At 41.3% G+C, this 19,148-nt stretch overlaps 1 protein-coding gene across 1 annotated transcript in view; it reads right to left on the bottom strand.

Moving 5' to 3' along the window:
- Window positions 1-9,205, bottom strand: part of Osi23 (DUF1676 domain-containing protein Osi23) — a 28,761-nt gene extending 19,556 nt beyond the window's left edge. Inside the window, exons 1-2 of the mRNA XM_065233538.1 lie at window positions 8,734-9,205; window positions 8,374-8,660 (exon numbers count right to left, since the gene is read on the bottom strand). Of these exons, the coding sequence (XP_065089610.1) occupies window positions 8,374-8,660; window positions 8,734-9,194 (748 nt within the window). The 5' untranslated portion in view covers window positions 9,195-9,205. The remainder of the gene's footprint in view (window positions 1-8,373; window positions 8,661-8,733) is intronic.
- Between the last annotated feature and the right edge of the window lie 9,943 nt (window positions 9,206-19,148).

Below are 19,148 nucleotides of genomic sequence, written 5' to 3' on the forward strand. Positions count from 1 at the left end.
AACAAAAAAGTTAGATTTTTGATTTTAATGATAATAGGAACAACCCTAGAATTCATTGTCATAAAAATGAGGGCTTAACTATAAGGAACAACTTTGTAGAAGAGACTTTTAGTCTAAAGTTTCAATTTCAGGCTCAAAACATATCATTCCTCCTAAATCTGCATTCTGGACCACTGTGCCGATTAAGTTTAAATTTTTATAACATTATTCCGGTGGGTGCTTCTTATATCTGTTGGATGGTACTCCTCCAGGCCCCTCCGACTTTGTTATCATATGCCAATTTAGAATTGGTACGCTTCTTTTTCACCGGTACAGCGCTCCTAGTGGTTGGTTCTGGAATCTTTTGACAGAAATTGGTTTACAATGTCCTTCTCTTGAAATCCTGTGCAATTTTTTAAAGCTCAGGAGAATTAATGCTGCCCATAAGATATAAAAACCCGACATGGTCGGGTACACTTGGACCTCCATTAACGATCCAAACCGGGGGTTCGTAAATCGAATTAGTGCGTACCCGTTATTTGGGATTTACTTCGTAAAAAAACTCGTTATTTGGGATTTACTTCGTAAAAAGAGGTTTTTGAAAACAATGTCAAATACACCACAATATTGGTATTTTTGGAATAGGAGTGACATGTAGGAACCGGAAATTCATGTCTGACGACATTTTGAAATCCAATATGGCGGCTTCCGGTTGCAGAAAAGCTGGGAAATACTGTTAAATAACTCACAATATGTGTTGAGGAGAGATTTCAGGCATAACATTGGATAACGGCACAAAAGCATTTGTAAACAAACTTTCTAAGGACATTTACGCGCGAACCAAAGTACTCCCACGCAAACCAATACCACTTTCGGAAAGGTGATAGTTGCCCCTATCCGATGTTGTTGGTTTGTGTGGGCGTACTTTGGTTCACGTGGAAAGGGCCTTAGAAAGTTTGTTTACAAATGCTTTTGTGCCGTTATCAAATGTTATGCCTGATATCTTCGTCCCCTTTTTACTACAACCCTGATGTCCACTGGCTATAACTGCGACCGCTTCCTATTGTTCTACCGATCACCCATAGAGTAGACAAGTCAAATATTGCAGAAACTGGTAGGGAAGGCTGAAAGGCCCTTCGTGTCTACCTACAACAAGAGCAGCCGATACGGAGTGAGGTGTCAAGCTGTACGGGAGATTGTAGGAGTCACTGCTTATTCTACACGCAGTGATGAATATGCTCGGAAGAGTTGAGCCAGTAATAAGAGAGAGATCTCATTCTCCCTGTCCCAATGACTGGTCTCGAACATCATCGATCGTCGGTCTGTGGATGACCAGTAGTATTTTAGGAGAAAATAGGTTTAGTTTGCATCTAGACATTCCTCCGATCGTTAGCGCCAATCAAGAGTCACGCATGGCTAGTTTTTTATGTATCTTAATATTAAATCTTCATTGTTAGTTTAAGCCAATATATTTAGTTTGTGTAGTTTGTGCTTATATATAGTGTTTTTAATTAAGCCGCGAGTGTAGTGAAGGAAGAATTCCTATCAAAAACCTATGGATTACCGCCACTAGCCCGTTCCAAGAGGCCGAGTATTGAGGATCCACCCAGTCGAAGGAGCCAATTATCCGGTTCCCCAACTATATGGGTATCTTGGAAATCAAGGTGGCATGTTAGAACAAGAAATGCATGCCTGGAGCTTTTTTAAAATCCAATATGGCGGCTTCCAGTTAGAGAAAACAGAAAAAATACTGTTTAATAACCCACAATAGTTATCGGTATCTTTGGAATCGATATCTGGCGATATTTTTGGCATCGGGATGACGTGTTATAACTGAAAATCCATGTATGACGCCATGTTGACATCAAAGATGGCAGCTTCCGGTTACAGAAAATCTAAAAAAATCTATCAAATACCCAACAACATGGGTATTTTTAAAATCAGGGTGACGTATTATAATAGGGACCGAAAATCCATGTCTCATGCGAGATTTAAATCGAAGATGGTGGCTTTCAGTTAGAGAAAAACTGAAAAATACTGTCAAATACCACACAATATGGATATTTTTGAAATCGGAATGACGTGTAGGGACGAGAGAAATACATGTCTGACGCCTTTTTTTAAATCCATGGTGGTGGCATCCAGCCACCATCTTGCATTAAAATGGCGTCAGACAAAGATTTCTGGTTTCTACACGTCACTCCGATTCCAAAAATAATATGGGTATTTGATATATAATTCGGTATTTGACAGGATTTCCAAGCTTTTCACTAACTGGAAGTGGCCATCTTGGATTTCAAAATGACGTCAGGCATCGATTTGCGTAACTTATATACCAAAAATATACATATTGTGGGGTATTTGACAGATTTTCAAAAAATTTTCTGTAACCGGAAGCCTCAATCTTTTATATCAATATGGTTACAGACATCGATTTCCGATACCTAAACGTCACGCCCTTTCCAAAACTACTCATATTGTGGAGCATTTGACATAATTTCCAAGCTTTTCTGTAACCGGAAACTTCCATCTCGAATTCCAAAATGGCGTCAAACCTGAATTTCTGGTTCCTACGCGTCACTCAAATTCCAAAAATACCCATTTTGTAGGATTTTCACAGTATATCTTAGTTTCCTTAAATGGCAAAAATACTCGTTATTTGGAATTTACTTTGTAAGAATAAACCTAATTAAAAAAAAGACTTTGTAACCCGAGCAAGAACGAATATCTCGATACCTTAAATTGGTATGGATGAGCCTTACTAACCTTACCAATCAGGCTAAGGCCTTGTTGTCCTCTGCTGTCCGAAGAAGTCGTCTCCACTCTACTGGATCCATGGCCACATTTCGCCAGCCTCGTAGTTTGCGAAGGGTCCGGAGGTCGCCGTCTACTTGGTCGATCCACCTTGCCCGCTGCACGCCTCTTCTTCTTGTTCCTGTTAGGACGCTTTCTAGAACCATTTTCACTGGGTCATCGTGCGGCATTCATACGAGGTGCCCAGCCCACCGTAGACGCCCAATTTTTGCAATGTGGACAATGGATGGTTCTTCCAGCAGCTGGTGCAATTCGTGGTTCATTCGCCTCCTCCACGTTCCGTCATCCATCTGCACTCCACCGTAGATGGTACGCAACACCTTCCGTTCGAAAACACCAGCATAGTCTCGTGGCCGTAGAGGACCACCGGTCTAATCAGCATCTTGTAGACACTCAACTTCGTGCGGCGGCGAATTTTATTCGACCGGAGCGTCCTCCGGAGTCCAAAGTAGGCACGATTCCCTGCCATAATGCGTCTTTGAATTTCTCTGCTGGTATCATTTTCGGTGGTCACCAGTGAGCCCAAATACACGAACTCATCGACCACCTCGATTTCGTCACCGTCAATCTGAACTCGGGGTGGGAGGCTAACATTGTCTTCCCTAGAACCTCTTCCTTTCATGTATTTTGTCTTTGATGCGCTGATGGCAAGTCCAATCCGTCTAGCTTCAGCCTTCAGTCTGATGTACATTTCCGCCATCATCTCAAAGTTCCGTGCCATAATGTCAATGTCATCGGCGAAGCCAAGAAGCTGGATGGACTTCCTGAAGATCGTTCCACTCGATCCATCGTCGCCTTGACCAATCGCGTCAGTTTATCCGGAAATCCGTACTCGTGCATAATCTGCCATAGCTGATCTCGATCGATTGTGTCGTATGCAGATTTGAAATCGATGAACAAATGATGTGTGGGCACGTTGTATTCGCGGCATTTCTGCAGAACCTGCCGAATCGCGAAAATTTGGTCTACCACGGGCACCCATGAATCCCGCCTGGTATTGCCCCACGAACTCTCTTGCAAATGGTGACAGGCGTTGGCAGAAAATTTGGGATAGTACATTGTAGGCGGCGCTCAGCAGTGTGATGTAGTTGCAGCAATCCAACTTGTCACCCTTTTTGTAGATTGGGCATACGACACCTTCGATCCACTCCTCCGGTAACAGAGGAGTGGATGAAAGGTGTCCCAAATCTTGGCAATTACCCAGTACAGCGCTCTAGCCAGTGCTTCACCACCGTATTTTAATAGCTCACTTGGTAGTTGATTTACACCAGTTGCTTTGTTGTTCTTCAGCCGACCGATCTCCTCCTCAATTTCTGTCGTCTTCTGCGCGTGCTCCAAGGTCTGTTGCTGTGTCACCTTCGTTTTCTGCTGCTTCACCGTTGAGGTGCTCGTCATAGTACTGCTTCCACCTCTCAATCACCTCGCACTCGTTTGTGAGAAGGTTACCGTCCAAGTCCTTGCACATATCAGCTTGCGGCACGTAGCCTCTGCGCGAACTATTTAGCTTCTCGTAGAACTTGCGTGTGTCGTTTGCACGATACAGATTTCCCATCGCCTCGCGATCTCGGTCTCCCTGCTGACGCTTCTTCCTTCGGAAAACCGAGTTTTGTCTGTTTTGCGCTTGTCTGTATTGCTCCACATTCAATCCCGTGCGGTGTTGCAGCATTCTCGCCCGTGCTGCATTCTTCTCCCCTACTAACAGTTTGCATTCGCCGTCAAACCAGTCATTTCTTCGGTCCGGGATTGCAGTACCTAGAGCCGCTGCAGCAGTACTACCTATGGCGGAACGGATGTCCCCTCCAGCCATCTTCAAGAGAAGCTGCGCCATGCTGCTCTTCCGTGGGTAGTGCAACTTCCAGCTGCTGCGCGTAGTTCTGGGCAACTCCGGCTTCCCGTAGTTGCTCAATGTTGGGTCGCGGCGTTCGACTTCGATGGGTGTTATGCACCGTCGAGGGTTTTGAGCGCATGCATACTGCAACTAGGTAGTGGTCCAAATCTATATTCGCACTGCGGTACGTGCGGACGTTGATAATTTCGGAGAAGAATTTCCCGTCGATTAGAACGTGATCGATTTGGTTTTCTGTGTGTTGGTCAGGTGATCTCCAGGTGGCTTTGTGGATATCCTTGCGGAGGAAAAAGGTACTTTGAACTACCATACCCCGAGAGGCTGCAAAGTTCACGCACCGTTGGCCGTTGTCGTTCGATACATGCAGGCATGCAGGCTGTTTGGTCCGATTGCCGGGCTATACATTACCTCCCGTCGTACCTGAGCATTCATGTCGCCGATGACGATTTTGACGTCCCGTTGCGAACAGCCGTCGTACACCTGCACCTTTCTCGTCATCGGGTCTCCTTTCGTGTGGGCAGTGCACGTTGATGATGCTGTAGTTGAAGAAACGGCCCTTAATCCTCAACTTGTACATCCCCGCGTTGATCGGCTGCCAACCAATCACGCGTTGGCGCATCTTACCCAGCACTACAAAGCCGGTTCCCAGCTCGTTGGTGGTGCCACAGCTCTGGTAGAAAGTAGCTGTTCGATGCCCGCTTTTCCATACCTTTTGTCCCGTCCAGCAAAGTTCCTGCAGTGCTACGACTTCGAAGTTGCGTGGTTGAAGTTCCTCATAGATTAACCTATCGTAGCCCGGGAAGCCGAGCGATTTGCAGTTCCATGTTCCGAGTTTCCAATCGTAGTCCTTATTTCGTCGCGTAGGTCTGTGCCGATTGTTCCGATCCGTATTTCTTTCTTCAGTATTTACAACATTTTTTTTCCAGGGCGGCTTGTCTTGCCAGGGACCATCGTGCACAGCTTTGTTTAGAGTTCCACGCTGGCACTAGGACGATGATCAGCCGCTCCTAACATGGAGAACAGACGCTGTTTTGAGCCACACCTCCATGGTGAACAAACGCTCGGGTTGGCTGAAGCGTTTCTTCTGTCACCGTTCTATGGTTACCGCGCCAGTGTTCGCGTCGCACCTCTTCACTTTGCTATTGCCGAACTGGCAACATTGCCAAGGCTACGCCACCCAGTCGGTAGTCTTTTGTTATCATATCACTCGGGGAGGTGTGAAAAAGGAACTTGTGAGGACCAGGGCTAGGTATTCCGCTCCTTCCAGGTTGTCAACTCACCATTTTGTGGGCTGACAGAGGTAAAATACCAAAAAAATGTTCCCACAATACCCTTCTAATACTTAATTATTATATTTATACCGAAGCAATACCACACAGCTATTCTTTTGGTATCCAAATATATATTTTTGTTATTTACAAAGTTTTGCATGCAATTTTTTGGTATTATTCTTTGGTATTTTTTACCTCTTATGTCATGCTGGTCTATACCAAATTTTGGTATCAGGTCAGAATTAGGTACTCATTAGTTACTTTCTCCTGCTCTGAAAACATAGATTTCAGTGTACGAGGATCGCAAAGAAGTTGGAAATGGTCAAAACCACCGTCTGTGCAGTGCTGAAACGTTTAAAGAGACGTTTGACTGTATCCCGGAGGGCGCAATCAATGCGTTGAAGCGGTAAAGTAGACCGGAAACTGCGTCAGAACGTCATGAAGGCTTTCAAAGCGAATCCAAGAATTGCAGACGCGGAAGTGGCCAAAAAATCTCGGTGCTGTTCGCAGTACAGTTCGGAATATACGACTATTAAGAATCCGAACCGGACCGTAAAGCAAAACATTACGGCCCTAACGCGGGCCCAACCTGAGCAGGAACGAATATCTCGATACCTTAAATTGATATGGATGAGGTAAAATACCAAAAAATTAGACCAACAAAGATGTTCCCACAATTCCATTCCAATACTAAATTATGCAATTTCAATACCGAAACAATACCACACATAATACCAGTGGTATCCAAATATCATTTTTGTTATTTACAAAGCATTTTGCACAAGGGATAGGTCACTCCGCACACCAATCTTGGGTCATCTTTTTTGTCAGTGTGCCGATTGTGCCGGTCATAGAGCAAGCTGCGATTGTTTGTAAAACACCCATCCCGATAACCCGGTATTTCTGACACCTTGAATATTTTGGTTTGAAATCGCAAGGATAAATCGTATTGAGGATGACGCGGGAAGTGGTGGAAGTGTGAAATTTTGGTGTTTTGTGATCCATAGGGTAATAAAAGTCCAGTGTTTTTGTGTTTTATAATGCCCTCAAAGACAGACCAGAAACCTAGCCTTTCAGCCGGAAAGAGTTGGAACCGGTGGGGAGCATTGTTAGAGACCGACTATAGAAAGTGATGAATAGACTTCTTTAGTTTGTTTTGTGTGAGTTGCAGTTTACTAATGAGGTCAGATAACTGCTTCTTTCTCTTGAACCTACATTTCGTATTAAGATCTATCAGTGAACTGCTGGTCTGAGTTCCTCTGGTATATTCAATTAGAAGATGTTCCTAAACATACACTCAAACAGCACGTAATGTTCTGAACAACTTCAAAGACAGTGCTCCCATTTTATTTACAACAATTCAATTCCTACCAGATTGTGCCGAAGGTATGATGAAAATGTGCCGATGGATGTGCCTAAGCTGTGCCGAATATATTTTCACCACAATGTACTGAGTGACTTACCCCTTGATTGTGCATGTATTTTTTTGGTTTTATTCTTTGGTATTTTACCTCTTGTCATGCTTATCAACACCAAATTTTGTTATCAGATCAGAATAAGGTATTCATTAGTTATTTCTCCTGCTCGGGAAAAAGCTTTATGACCTGGTGCTGATCAAATTCGACGGATGCATCCTTATGAACGATGAAACGTATGTCAAATTAGACTTCAAACAGCTTCCGGGACAGAAGTTGTATGTTGCCAGAGGTCGCGGAGATGTTCCCAAGAAATATAAATTTGTTTTTGCGTTTGCATGTAAGCTAATGATCAGAGATTTGGCGAGTTTCCACTACAGTAAGAATGTGCAACAGTGGTATTGCGATAATGGAGTAGCGAACCAAATCGAAATTTATTGGTGTATCATCAAAGCTAAACTGAAGAAAAGTGGAAAAAACGGCTAAGGATGCTATTTCAATGGCCAGATACTGAAAAAAAAACGCCGGTAAGGATGACCAGCAGCTTGTTCAGAAGTTGATGGCACGTATCAAACCTTAAGTTCAAATTTTCATTCGAGAGGAATAAAAATCGTAAAACCCATATTGTACCTGTAAATTACAATAAATACATAACATTATCTTCTGATAACGTTTTATTCTAAAGCATACAGATTCTTAGAAACATCCGATTGAAAGCCAGATCTCTGATGGATAAATCAATATTTTGTTATTAACTGTACAACACAATTCTTATCGGCCTTTCCTATTACGTAGGAGTTTAGAGCAGTAGCAACCAAATGTCACCATGATGCACAATTAAGCTGTCATGAAATATTTGGTTTTGAAAAGCTATGGCGCTTTACACAGATTTCCATATTCGGCACTATTGACACCAAATAAAAAAGCAAATGTCAATTTTAAATCTCGTTTTAGCGCAGCAAACTTACGTTCATAGATCAAAATTTCAAAAACTTTACTTCGTTTTTGATGTAATCTTACTCACGTATCTGTAGCAAAATTCACTCACCTTCAACTGCAGACTGATTACTTAATTTCCGATGATATTTCCACAGCCAGTTGGCTTCCTTTTTATTCATCCAATACTTTCCTCCACCAACAGAATTGAATAAATCAATCTGCAGAACGTGCGTTTGAAACATGTGATCCAAAGCCGCCAAAACGCGTGAGGTCCACGGTTTACTCTCATTCACTGGATGCTCTTGACTTCCATCCCGGTTCCCCTCACGATTAGATGCACGCAGATTACCGATGGTCTCCGGGTTGTTCAGTGAATCCTGAGCCGACTTCACCGTTCTAAACGAAACGAACAAGATTCATCATAAATCACCTTCACACTGCCAGTCCATCAAAAATAAACGTCACTCACTTTCCAATGCCATTTTTCACACGTACTAAGCTAATACCTTCTACCAAAGGTATCATCTCACTGCCAGCAAACTCGTCCATCGCCGCTAGACTTTCCTCCCTCAAACACTGCCACCGGGAGTCATTTTTCGACGCACAAATCTTAAACAAATCCTTGGCCTCCCAAGCTAGTTGCTTCAAAGTGCCCCTCAGGACAGATCCTCCCAGCACCAAACATCCGAATGGAAATAGCAACAGCACCAGAATTAGTCGACTTTCTCTCATCTTGATGTTCAATAAACACTCATCATCACCGTTCCGATCTAAACTGATCACAAAGACCGCAGAACTGGATCGTTTTATATTGACCACACACAACGAGCGCAGCAGTTGTTCGATTCGTTGCATCCGAGTGCACTTGATCAGGTGATTACGGTTGTCATCGGGAATCAAGAACCGGGTAACCCGGTTCCATCTAGACATTTGCCCCAGTCGGTTGGGCCCTTAATGATACAGCACGACACGGGCGAGAGATGGACGCAAAATGCACTTTGATTGCAGTTTTGGCACAGCCGATGTGGTTCGGTGACAATATTGATAACCAATGGGTAGACAGAACGTATGGATTGTGCATGATGTGCCACCCTCGGTACCATTTGCAATGTAGAGCGTTACAGTAATGAAAAGCTATTCTTCTCTTAAGATTCGATATAATGATAAAGTATCAGAATCCATTGTTTGTACACGGGTGGAAATTAATATAAGAACAGTTTGAAAAGCATGGCATGAGAAATTCTAAATCATTTGTTTTTAGAAGCCTCCATATCATGCGACTATATGAGCCTAAGAAAGAACCAATCGCATAATGTGCATAGCTAAAACCGTTTAAGTAGACTACTTTCTATTTATGGTTATGTGTAGTACTAAAAGAATGCGATTTAGTGAACCGGTTAATTTTTATACCAATTCAATCTTCAAACCGGTAAAAGTTATTTTATATGTTATGTATTCATTAACATTTTCAAACTACAAGAAATTTTCCAAAAAATACAGATTTTTTTAATGCGTTTATTTTTCCAGGCTCATTTGCCGTAGCTTTGCGGAGCCGATATTCATTGCTTAGATCACAAAATTACTTAAAACTAACGTTAGTAAAGCGGGGCCGATTACTCGCGACAATCTCAAGGTTAGGGGTAACAAATTGTAACAAATGGATGGCAGGGTAGGAATTGAGAACTCAAGGTTTAGAGAGCAATGTGCTCTTGATCTTGAGCTAAGCGACATACTAATGAAAAAGACAGACCAATGGGGAGCTAACAACTTGGGAGAACACAAGATTCCACTAACTACTAAATCGTCAGATCTATCCGTTTTAAAAACACATAAACTAAATTCAAATAGTCGAGATCTCGGCTCACCAAGACATCTCTAACGGGTATCGCGGGCTGTTTTCCTCGGGCCTTGAGTGATTTGGATAACTCAGATCTGGCAACACGGTGTAAGGTACATGACCAAACAACATAAAGGATATCAGGGTTGCTGATTATCGCTTCGTACCACTCAAATTCGTTCAATGTTCCCAGAAGTAGTCAAAACAGATGCAACAAAGCATGTACTCTCGAATGAATCAAACGCTGTCAATGCGATGCGTCTCGGTGAGTGACCTGGGCGAGAGAAATTTTCGTGCTGTTTGTGCTATCTCCATTTCAGACTCGATTTGGCCCACTCATGAAAAGTCGAAGAAGAAGTTTCATTCGTTACCGTTCGTATCGTTCGTATCGCTCGTATCATTCGTTTCATTTGCATTTGTATCATTCGCATTATTCGTTCGCGCCGATAACGGACCATTGTAGTTAGTACTCGACGCGGAAAATAAAAATCGCAATGAACCGAGGTGCTTTGAAACAAAAATTAAGGGACGTGGTGGAGGTAAAAACTAATGCGGAAGGATTGACCAAATATCGGTGTCTGGCCGACGTTCATGCTGAGCGGCAGTGTAGCTACGAGCAGGTTAATTTTGTTCCGGGGAACTTCAAGCGTCATCTCATCTCGTGCCAGAAAGGTTGGATTTGATAGTGGAAGGCAATGGAGGCGAGCAAAGTACGGCAAAGCGTCCTCGCCCGTCGTAGTCGTCCAAAATTACCGCAGAAACTGATCGAAGACAAGTGCTTCTTGGAACGCTTCAGCTAGCTACGGAACATAACCTACCAATCAGGTTTCCCCAGTGGCAGGGTATGCAGATGCTCGCGGGTCCCTCATGGAAGGCTTGCGGTCTTACCACTACAAGGAATACGTTACCGACTTACTTAGTTCGTGCTGCTGAAATAATGCGGAAACTCATGTCCGATCTGTTCCGGAACAAACTCGTATGTCTGAAAGTTGATTCAGCTACGCGTCAAGGGAAATCAATATTTGGAATCAACTTAACTCTAGCGCATGATGACGGAAATATTCAGATTTTTCATCTTGGTAAATATAGTAAATAGTGTATGTAGTTGCATAAATGCCATGTAAAATTTATCCCTATTTTCCTGTTGAAACATGTCTTTAATAAATAAGTTTAAAATTTTGCACGAGCCGCACATTTTTTGAAGCCCCTTGCGACAAAAAGCTTGAGGAATGTTAGGTAATGAATGGCTCCGTGTCTTTTGTAACAAAATAATGCCCTGCAGATTTGGGTTTTAATTCACTGATATTCTATGTTACGGACCCCAAGAAAAGGTCCAGGGAACTTTAAGGTGGATCCGGTGGATATCCTCGAAGAACCTACACGGCTTTTAACCTCCTAAATAAGAAAGCCCCTAGAAAAGTATTGGAACACTAGGGTGCCCAAACAAAGACCGTTCCCGCGTCACGATGCCACTTATCTTACTTTATTTTATGAGCTATTTTTTACAAATAGTACAAATAGTTAAATTTTACCAAAAGATGATAAATGATCTCCTCAACGACCGAAACGCGTAAAATCAATTTATTATATGCATTATCCAGTCGTTTACCAAGGCCTTCAAGTTTAGAGTATGTAGTAATGTAGTAATTGTTGGCCTAACACTGGTTTTCGACCCTTCCCTACAAGTTGAACTGTTCCAAACTTAATGCTGATTTATCATTTATTTTTATTTATTTTATCGTCAATCATATGTAGACCATTTTTTACAAGTAACAAGTCATGTGTTAAAATTACGAATAGAATTAAAGTACTGCTTTAATCTGGTTTTTGTCATTATAAAATCAATAGCTTCACTATGTTTATTGTAAGCAGTCATAATTTGATTTAGTGGACCAAATTTGGCATAATTTGTGCGATAGTGATTTGTAGTAAATATATTTCGAGTTCGCAGTTACCGAGAAGGTATGTAAAAATTAAGCTTTGATAACAGTTCTACTGAGTCAATTCGATACGATACTATATCGTTCACAAACGAAACCATTGCAAATTCACGACGCGCTTTCAATGTTGGAATGTTGATGAGCATGCAGCGTGCTTCATAAGATGGAAGAGGAAATCTTGTCCAACCTAATTTACGAAGAGCAAATAGTAAGAATTGCTTTTGCACTGATTCTAATCGTTCCTCATGCGTGAATGAAAAAGGTGACCAAACTATGCTGCAATATTCAAGTATTGATCTTACATATGAAATGTACAGTGATTTTATTGTATACGGGTCATGAAAATTGTAACTGAATCGTTTGATAAAGCCAAGCATATTATTTGCTAAATCCCTAACTCGTTCACACTTTTCTACTGCCTGATTTCCTAATACAATTGTATTTTCTGGTTTGTTTCTTTTTCTACTAATAGCTATTGATTTACATTTTTGAAGGTTTAGTTGCAGGAGGCTTTTGTCACACCAAACATAGAATAAGTTTATTTCAATCTGGTATGTCTGTATATCTTCTTTATTCCTTATTTCTAGAAAGAGCTTCATGTCATCCGCATAGATTAAAACTTCTATGTTTTTAAGAATAAAGGAGATGTCGTTTACAAATAAAATAAACAAAAGAGGGCCCAGATGCGAGCCTTGGGGGACTCCAGAAGTAACAGTAATAGGGTTTGATTTTTCACCTTTGAATCTAACTATTTGTTGGCGATTAGTTAAATATGACTAATATGAGAAGTCCAGGTTCAATTCCTATTTTTTTGTAATTTGAAAAGAAGCATGGGTATATCAATACGATCAAATGCTTTGCTAAAATCGGTATAGAGTGCTTCTACATGGTTTCCATTATCCTTTGCAACCAAAGAATAGTTAACGAATTCAAGTAAATTTGTATTAATTGATCGTCCTTTGAAGAAACCATGTTGCATGTTAGTGATTCTGTTTTTGATCTGATTGAATAGTTTTTCATTGACGATCGCTTCGAAAAGCTTTGGGATACAGGAAATAATAGCAATTCCTCGGTAATTTTGTATGTCAGATTTTTTGCCACTTTTGAAAACAGGCACTAGAAAAGAGCTTTTCCATGTTTTTTGGGAAGATTCTAGAATCTAGTGACATATTGAAAAGCCAGAATAATGGAGCTGTTAGTTCCAGTGCCAGGCTCTTCATAAATACTGGTGGAATTCCGTCTGGTCCAGAGCCTTTGGAAGCATCCAAATTGTTCAAAGTTGCCATAATATCCTGCACATTAACTTGATTAACTTGTATATCACTAATACATTCTGGGATGAATTCAAAATAATCAAGATCACGATCATCTTCTGAAAAAGAGGTGTAAATTTCTTGGAAGGAAGTAGGAAATAGATTGCAGATATCGGCTGCGTTGTCACCAACCGTTTCATTAAAATGCATTTTTGATGGAAAATTGTCTGATTTTAATTTAGTTTTAACGTAATTGAAGAATTTTTTTGGACTAGATTTTATTTCGAGTTCGGTTCTTGAATTGTACTCCTCAAATGCAATATCAATTGTCATATTTAATTCATCGCAAATACGCAAATAGTTTGCCAAACTTTCATTGGTGCCTTGCTTTTTATAAGCCTTATGTGCCTTTTGCTTTCGATTTTTTAAGTTTATAATTCGACTGTTATACCAAACAGGATGTTTTGAGCTACTTTGACGTTTTCTTCTTTTGCGATCTTACACTTTCAACGAGAAGGCACCTATAGCTTGTTGTTGTTGGAATACTGCCCAGCCGGTGACGCGGATCTACACAACAAAAGAACAAAATATCAATCCTTGAAAAAAAAAGATTCACTTACAGAATACTTCCCGTCATTCGTCTTCAGCTAAATGTACCTTTCCATGCGAAAAACTCTTTTTAGGACCACAACAAAACAACTCTTTTCGTATTGAACCGCGAATCGTAGCTTATGAATCGTTCGTATCGTTCAGATGCACTCGTTGCGAATGAAAATCAGCTGTGAATCGAGTTGCAGTTGAATTGCTCAAGTCAGTTTTCGTGCAGTAATGAACGGGTGGTGAGTTACTCTTGCTCAGTTGGAAAAGGTGGTAACTCAGCGAATGACAGATAGCAAAAGAGGAAGAACAAAAACAAAATAGCTCGAGTCATTCACTGAGCACCAACATTCGTGCATGAAGAGGGGAGCGCCTACAGCGACAGCGTCTTATCGTTTGTGAGCAGGTGAACGGACGAGACACGATTCGTTGCGAAAATCAGCAACCTTGAAGGATATTGTGATAACCACTGCCCCACGCACATAAATTACTGCCTGAGATCCCAATTCGATAGAAATGTGAATCTAACGAACAGTGATTGGACATAAGCCTTGACATAAGGCGTATAAAGTCGCAGCCCATGTTCAACCCTTTGAACCACGGTTTGTTCGACACCTGTGGGAGAATAGAAATTAACCATCTTCTCAAATCACCATCATTCAATTTTTGTTGCCAACTGATGAGGACTTGCTGTCGAGCAATGGAGAAAAATTCGTTGAAGGCAACTTGTCGCTCAAAAATATCGCCTTCCATAGCGCCCACCTTAGCCAACGAGTCCGATTTCTCATTACACAGAATTGAGCAATGATATAGGACCCACTATCATCTTAGCTTAGGTCCCCCATCATTGCTCAATTCCATCATACTACAGACATTTGTTTATGAAAAAAGTTAGAAGCAAATGAATGTAAATGATTGCACGAAATGAATGTAAATGATTTCCCATGCCTGCTGATAATAAAAAGCAGTTAGATAAAGCACTCAGTTTAGATCGAATTTCAGGCAAGAAATACGAGAAGTGCTTCATCGGCTTCATTGAACGAAAACAAAAAATACAGATGGAAACCCATAAACTGGTTTTTGTATACCGCTTAACTTAACCTATGCAAGATTGAACGGGTAAAGGCATTTATATATGTAATTTATTCATTCTGCTTAATAAACTTAATGGAATTTCCTGGATTGGAAAATTATGATTGGACACATGTAAACCAGTTTTTTTTTTAAACCGATTCATTTAACCGATTTGAGTCTGAACTGGTGCAGGTAATTATATATGTTATGTATTCGTTATACTTATTGAATTTTATGTATGTCAAAAACTACGGTTGAAACCATATAAACCTACAGCTTACATATCTAATCTAATCTAATCTAAACTAATCTAATACAAACGCAGCCAGTACGAGAAAGCATCCTGGAAAATGATTAGGTTATATGAGGTCTAATCATTTTTCTTTTCTAATTGATGTTTACAGCATATCTGAGATATGATATAAACATCAATACGGGCAGGCCTACTGCGTTGTATTTGCCGCAAAGATGATTCTTGGAAATGAATGGGAACATTTCTTGAATCTACAGGGGTGGAAGGATGCGTGGACATACCGTACCAAACGCTCCGAGTTACTAAGTGTAGTTGTGTGTAATGTGTAAATATTTGTACAATATTGAAGAATCATAAAATAATGCAATGGAATTATCTTACCGAATTTTTTCCTATGTTGGTAATGATTCTTTTGCGCTTAAAAGTTTTGTTGGATGCATCCGCTCCTTGTTTATCATGGGGTTTGGGATGTAGTTCCTCGTCATTGTTCGTGGTTATGTTTAGTGATGTGATGGAGATCATTTCTTTCACCAGAAACTACTGCTCCTGGCTGATCCACCAGCCTTGCATCGAGCTGGAACCGCAAGCATGCAAATAAATTGCCTCCTCGCTCGAATCCTTCGTTGTGAGTGGTTCCGATAGATACGCCGCAGCAGCACTTTGCAGGAGAAAATTTGCACGTTCGATTTTAACCTACTTCCACTGGATATCACCGTTACCTCCTGGACTTATTTTGTAGCTTCCGGCTTCCGGATCGTTATACACTTGTAGCTAAACACAAACGGATACGGTTCAACACCGTACATTAGAAAATTTAGCGAAGATCGGCTTTTCCGCCACGTTTCACGGCCGCGGCGAAGGAAGAAAAAACCCGGTTTGTTCACTCGCGCTAATCTTAAAAACTCTTTCGATCCTATTTTGTTTTTAAATAACCAACCACGCGCGAAATTATTGAAAAAGTTTTCAGGTGACCAAAATGCACCAGCTAAAGGACTTATTGCACTAAATTTTCAATAAACATCTCGGAAAATAAAGCAGCAGCAAATTCAAAACACGTCAGTTTCAATGCACGGCCTACCTCGATCCCCATATAAATCTACAGCTTACGGCTAAAAATCTCATAAATAATGTAATTAAAACAGGTTCTTGTGAACCGGTTTGTTTTTCCGATTCGATTTAGAATCAGTAAATTCCATGTTATACGTTGTAAATTCATTATGCTATTCAACTCTCAAATCCCACCGTCTGATTTTCTATTTAGAAAAACCTTTAAAAAATTAAAACATCACCATTTTTAAACCGATTTTGTATCTCGATGTCAGAAACTCGTCAAGATTTGATATGTTGCAGAAGAACTTCTGATCAGGCCTAGGTAACTAGTATCCGAATCGTCTGAAATCCAGCTTCGGGGACGGCTTTTCTCCCCGCCAGAACATGGACATGCGACAGATCAATTTACGCAAATTTTCAAAATCAAGTATTATAAAGTGTTACAGAGCGCTCCTCAACGTAGTCTGGGTACAGTGGCCAGTATCAGGATCTTCCAAAATCCAGACCCCTTTTCGTTCCGACAAACATGGACATGTGATACATAAATTTACGCTAATTTCCAATGGCAAATACGATAGAGGACCAGAGTTCATTCCTGGACGTAATGTGGAATGGTAACCAGTATCCGGACCTTCCTAAATCTGGTTTCATGAGCATGAGCATGATTGACCGCCCACGGTTGCTACTCTGTTATTGCCAGACCAGCTGTAATTACACAGTGAACCAATAGACGATGCTTGGGACTAGCAATCATCCTCAATGTGTAAAAACTGGTGATCCCAAACTAGGCAATACCAGCGCCGGCCGCGCCCGAACACAGATCAAGAAAGGAAGGGGTAGGAATGTGTTGACGTGACACTCGCTTTGATGGAAGCCGAGAACACCTCTGCACTTCCACGAGGAATCACTGGGATATTGGGTAATAGGGTTGGGTTTGCAGCAGGGTTCGTTTTGGTAAATGATAAGCTGAATTGATGTCCTAACAATTATATAACGCGAAAGAGCTTGGAATTGAACCCACGGTCTTCTGCTCAGTAAGCAAAAACGTTTGCCACTAGGCAGACGAGCTCCTTTTTAATCATCGAGTTGCTGTTATTATCATGTAGTCATGTTAACAAATAAAATGATTGACAAATCTTGAATGTGGATGGGCTTGAGATTAGACTCATGATGTTCTTACTGATTCTCAGTAAGCAAAACCGGTTGTGCTAAGGCCACCGAGCCCCTCATATCACATTATAGCGTTACTCAAGTTTTTATGACTATTTAGACCCGGCACCGACGACAACGAAAAGTTTTACGAAATATAAACGATAAACAAGTGATCTAACCATACATTTTTAATATGAAAGGATCTGGGACCGCGTTTTTCTGCTCAGTAAGCAAGCCACTGCAACCGACGATCTTTGAAATCCTTAAACTATAAGCCTGAAAGAGGCCTTCATTAAGATCCATTTTCACGCGACGTTAAATGTTTCGATTTTCTCTTTACGCATGGTTCAGGTAATCATAACAAGCTATGACCGACGTGACGATTGTTTAAGACCTGGTTTAACAAGCTATTCAAATGAAATTACGTTCTCGAATTTTACTTGGTATGTAATGAACAACAGAAATACGCGATAATTCATATTTTCAGCGGTTGGTGGTTAATTTTAAATATACTAACGGTACTACCTACGACTACGACAGCGACTACGACGGCGCCTACGACAACGACAACAGCGAATTTGTAACTTACCATTTGTCTAGGATAAACACCTTTGCCCGGCACCTCCACTGGTTCTTCATGTCCGCTATCTGTCACTGTTTGCAAAATATCTAATAGCAATTACCTTCCAATACCAATACTTCCTGTATTGCCATGGTCATCTGGGGGGAGGGTCGCATCTAGTGCTTTCCCAGGAACCGTTCACGGCCACCAGCTACTGCCCGTCCAGTCTTGGGCGTATCCAGCGAGGCATCCTTCAGATTACTTACAATCTCCGGCACTCAATGCAAATTGCAGGCACACTTACACTAGTTACAAAAAAAAACACACACACCCGTGCAAATAAACGTCACTCTCGCGAAAGCACACCCGCCGTCGTCGAACGGCAAAAAAAAGGAATCGGTGGGCAATTTTGTGATACGGATTTCCAAAATCAACTGGGAATGCACGAATTTCACCACACCCAACTGCGCAACACGTTCAGAAGCACTTTTGGTACACTTTCGTTCGAAAATACTTGATTTTTTTTTTTTCAAAAATAGTTGCGAGTGAATCAACATCACCGCGTAATTAAACTAAAATTAAAATTATTGCTCGCGATGCCACAAATTCCTGGACCGGGAGATAAAATCAAACAACGCAGATAGCGTCAAATCTTCTGTTGCTTGCAAACATGAAGAATCATGTTTTCTTTCTCGATTCTAAAACTTCTCGGAAAGCGAGAAAACCACCACTCACACATGTATAACCGTCCGGGAGACAGAGTGCCAGCGCTAATCCGGCAAATGCAGCCGAAAACTATGAAAGCTAATGCACGCACAAAACAGAGAAAAAACTTAAGACACAACCGTATCCAAAGGCGTTCGAAACTCGACTCCCTTCCTAAATCCGTTTTCAAGGCCGCTTTTCTCACCAACATATATTTACGCTAATTTTTAAAGACGAGTACGATGGTAAACCACAGAACCCTCTCAGACGTAATCTGGCCACAGTCGCCATTATACGGATCTTCCAAAACCCGGTTCCGACGATCACTTTCACTCCAACAGAACGTGGGCATGCGACACATCAATTGACTCTAATTTTCAATGGCGAGTACCATGGTGTACCAGAGAACCTACCTAGACGTAATCTGATCACAGTGACCAATATCCTTATCATGCCAAATC

This window comes from Ochlerotatus camptorhynchus, unplaced genomic scaffold, assembly GCF_037179485.1.
Source record: "Ochlerotatus camptorhynchus isolate MF236.1 unplaced genomic scaffold, CSIRO-AGI_Acam_v1.1 ptg000404l, whole genome shotgun sequence".
Lineage (NCBI taxonomy): Eukaryota > Metazoa > Arthropoda > Insecta > Diptera > Culicidae > Ochlerotatus > Ochlerotatus camptorhynchus.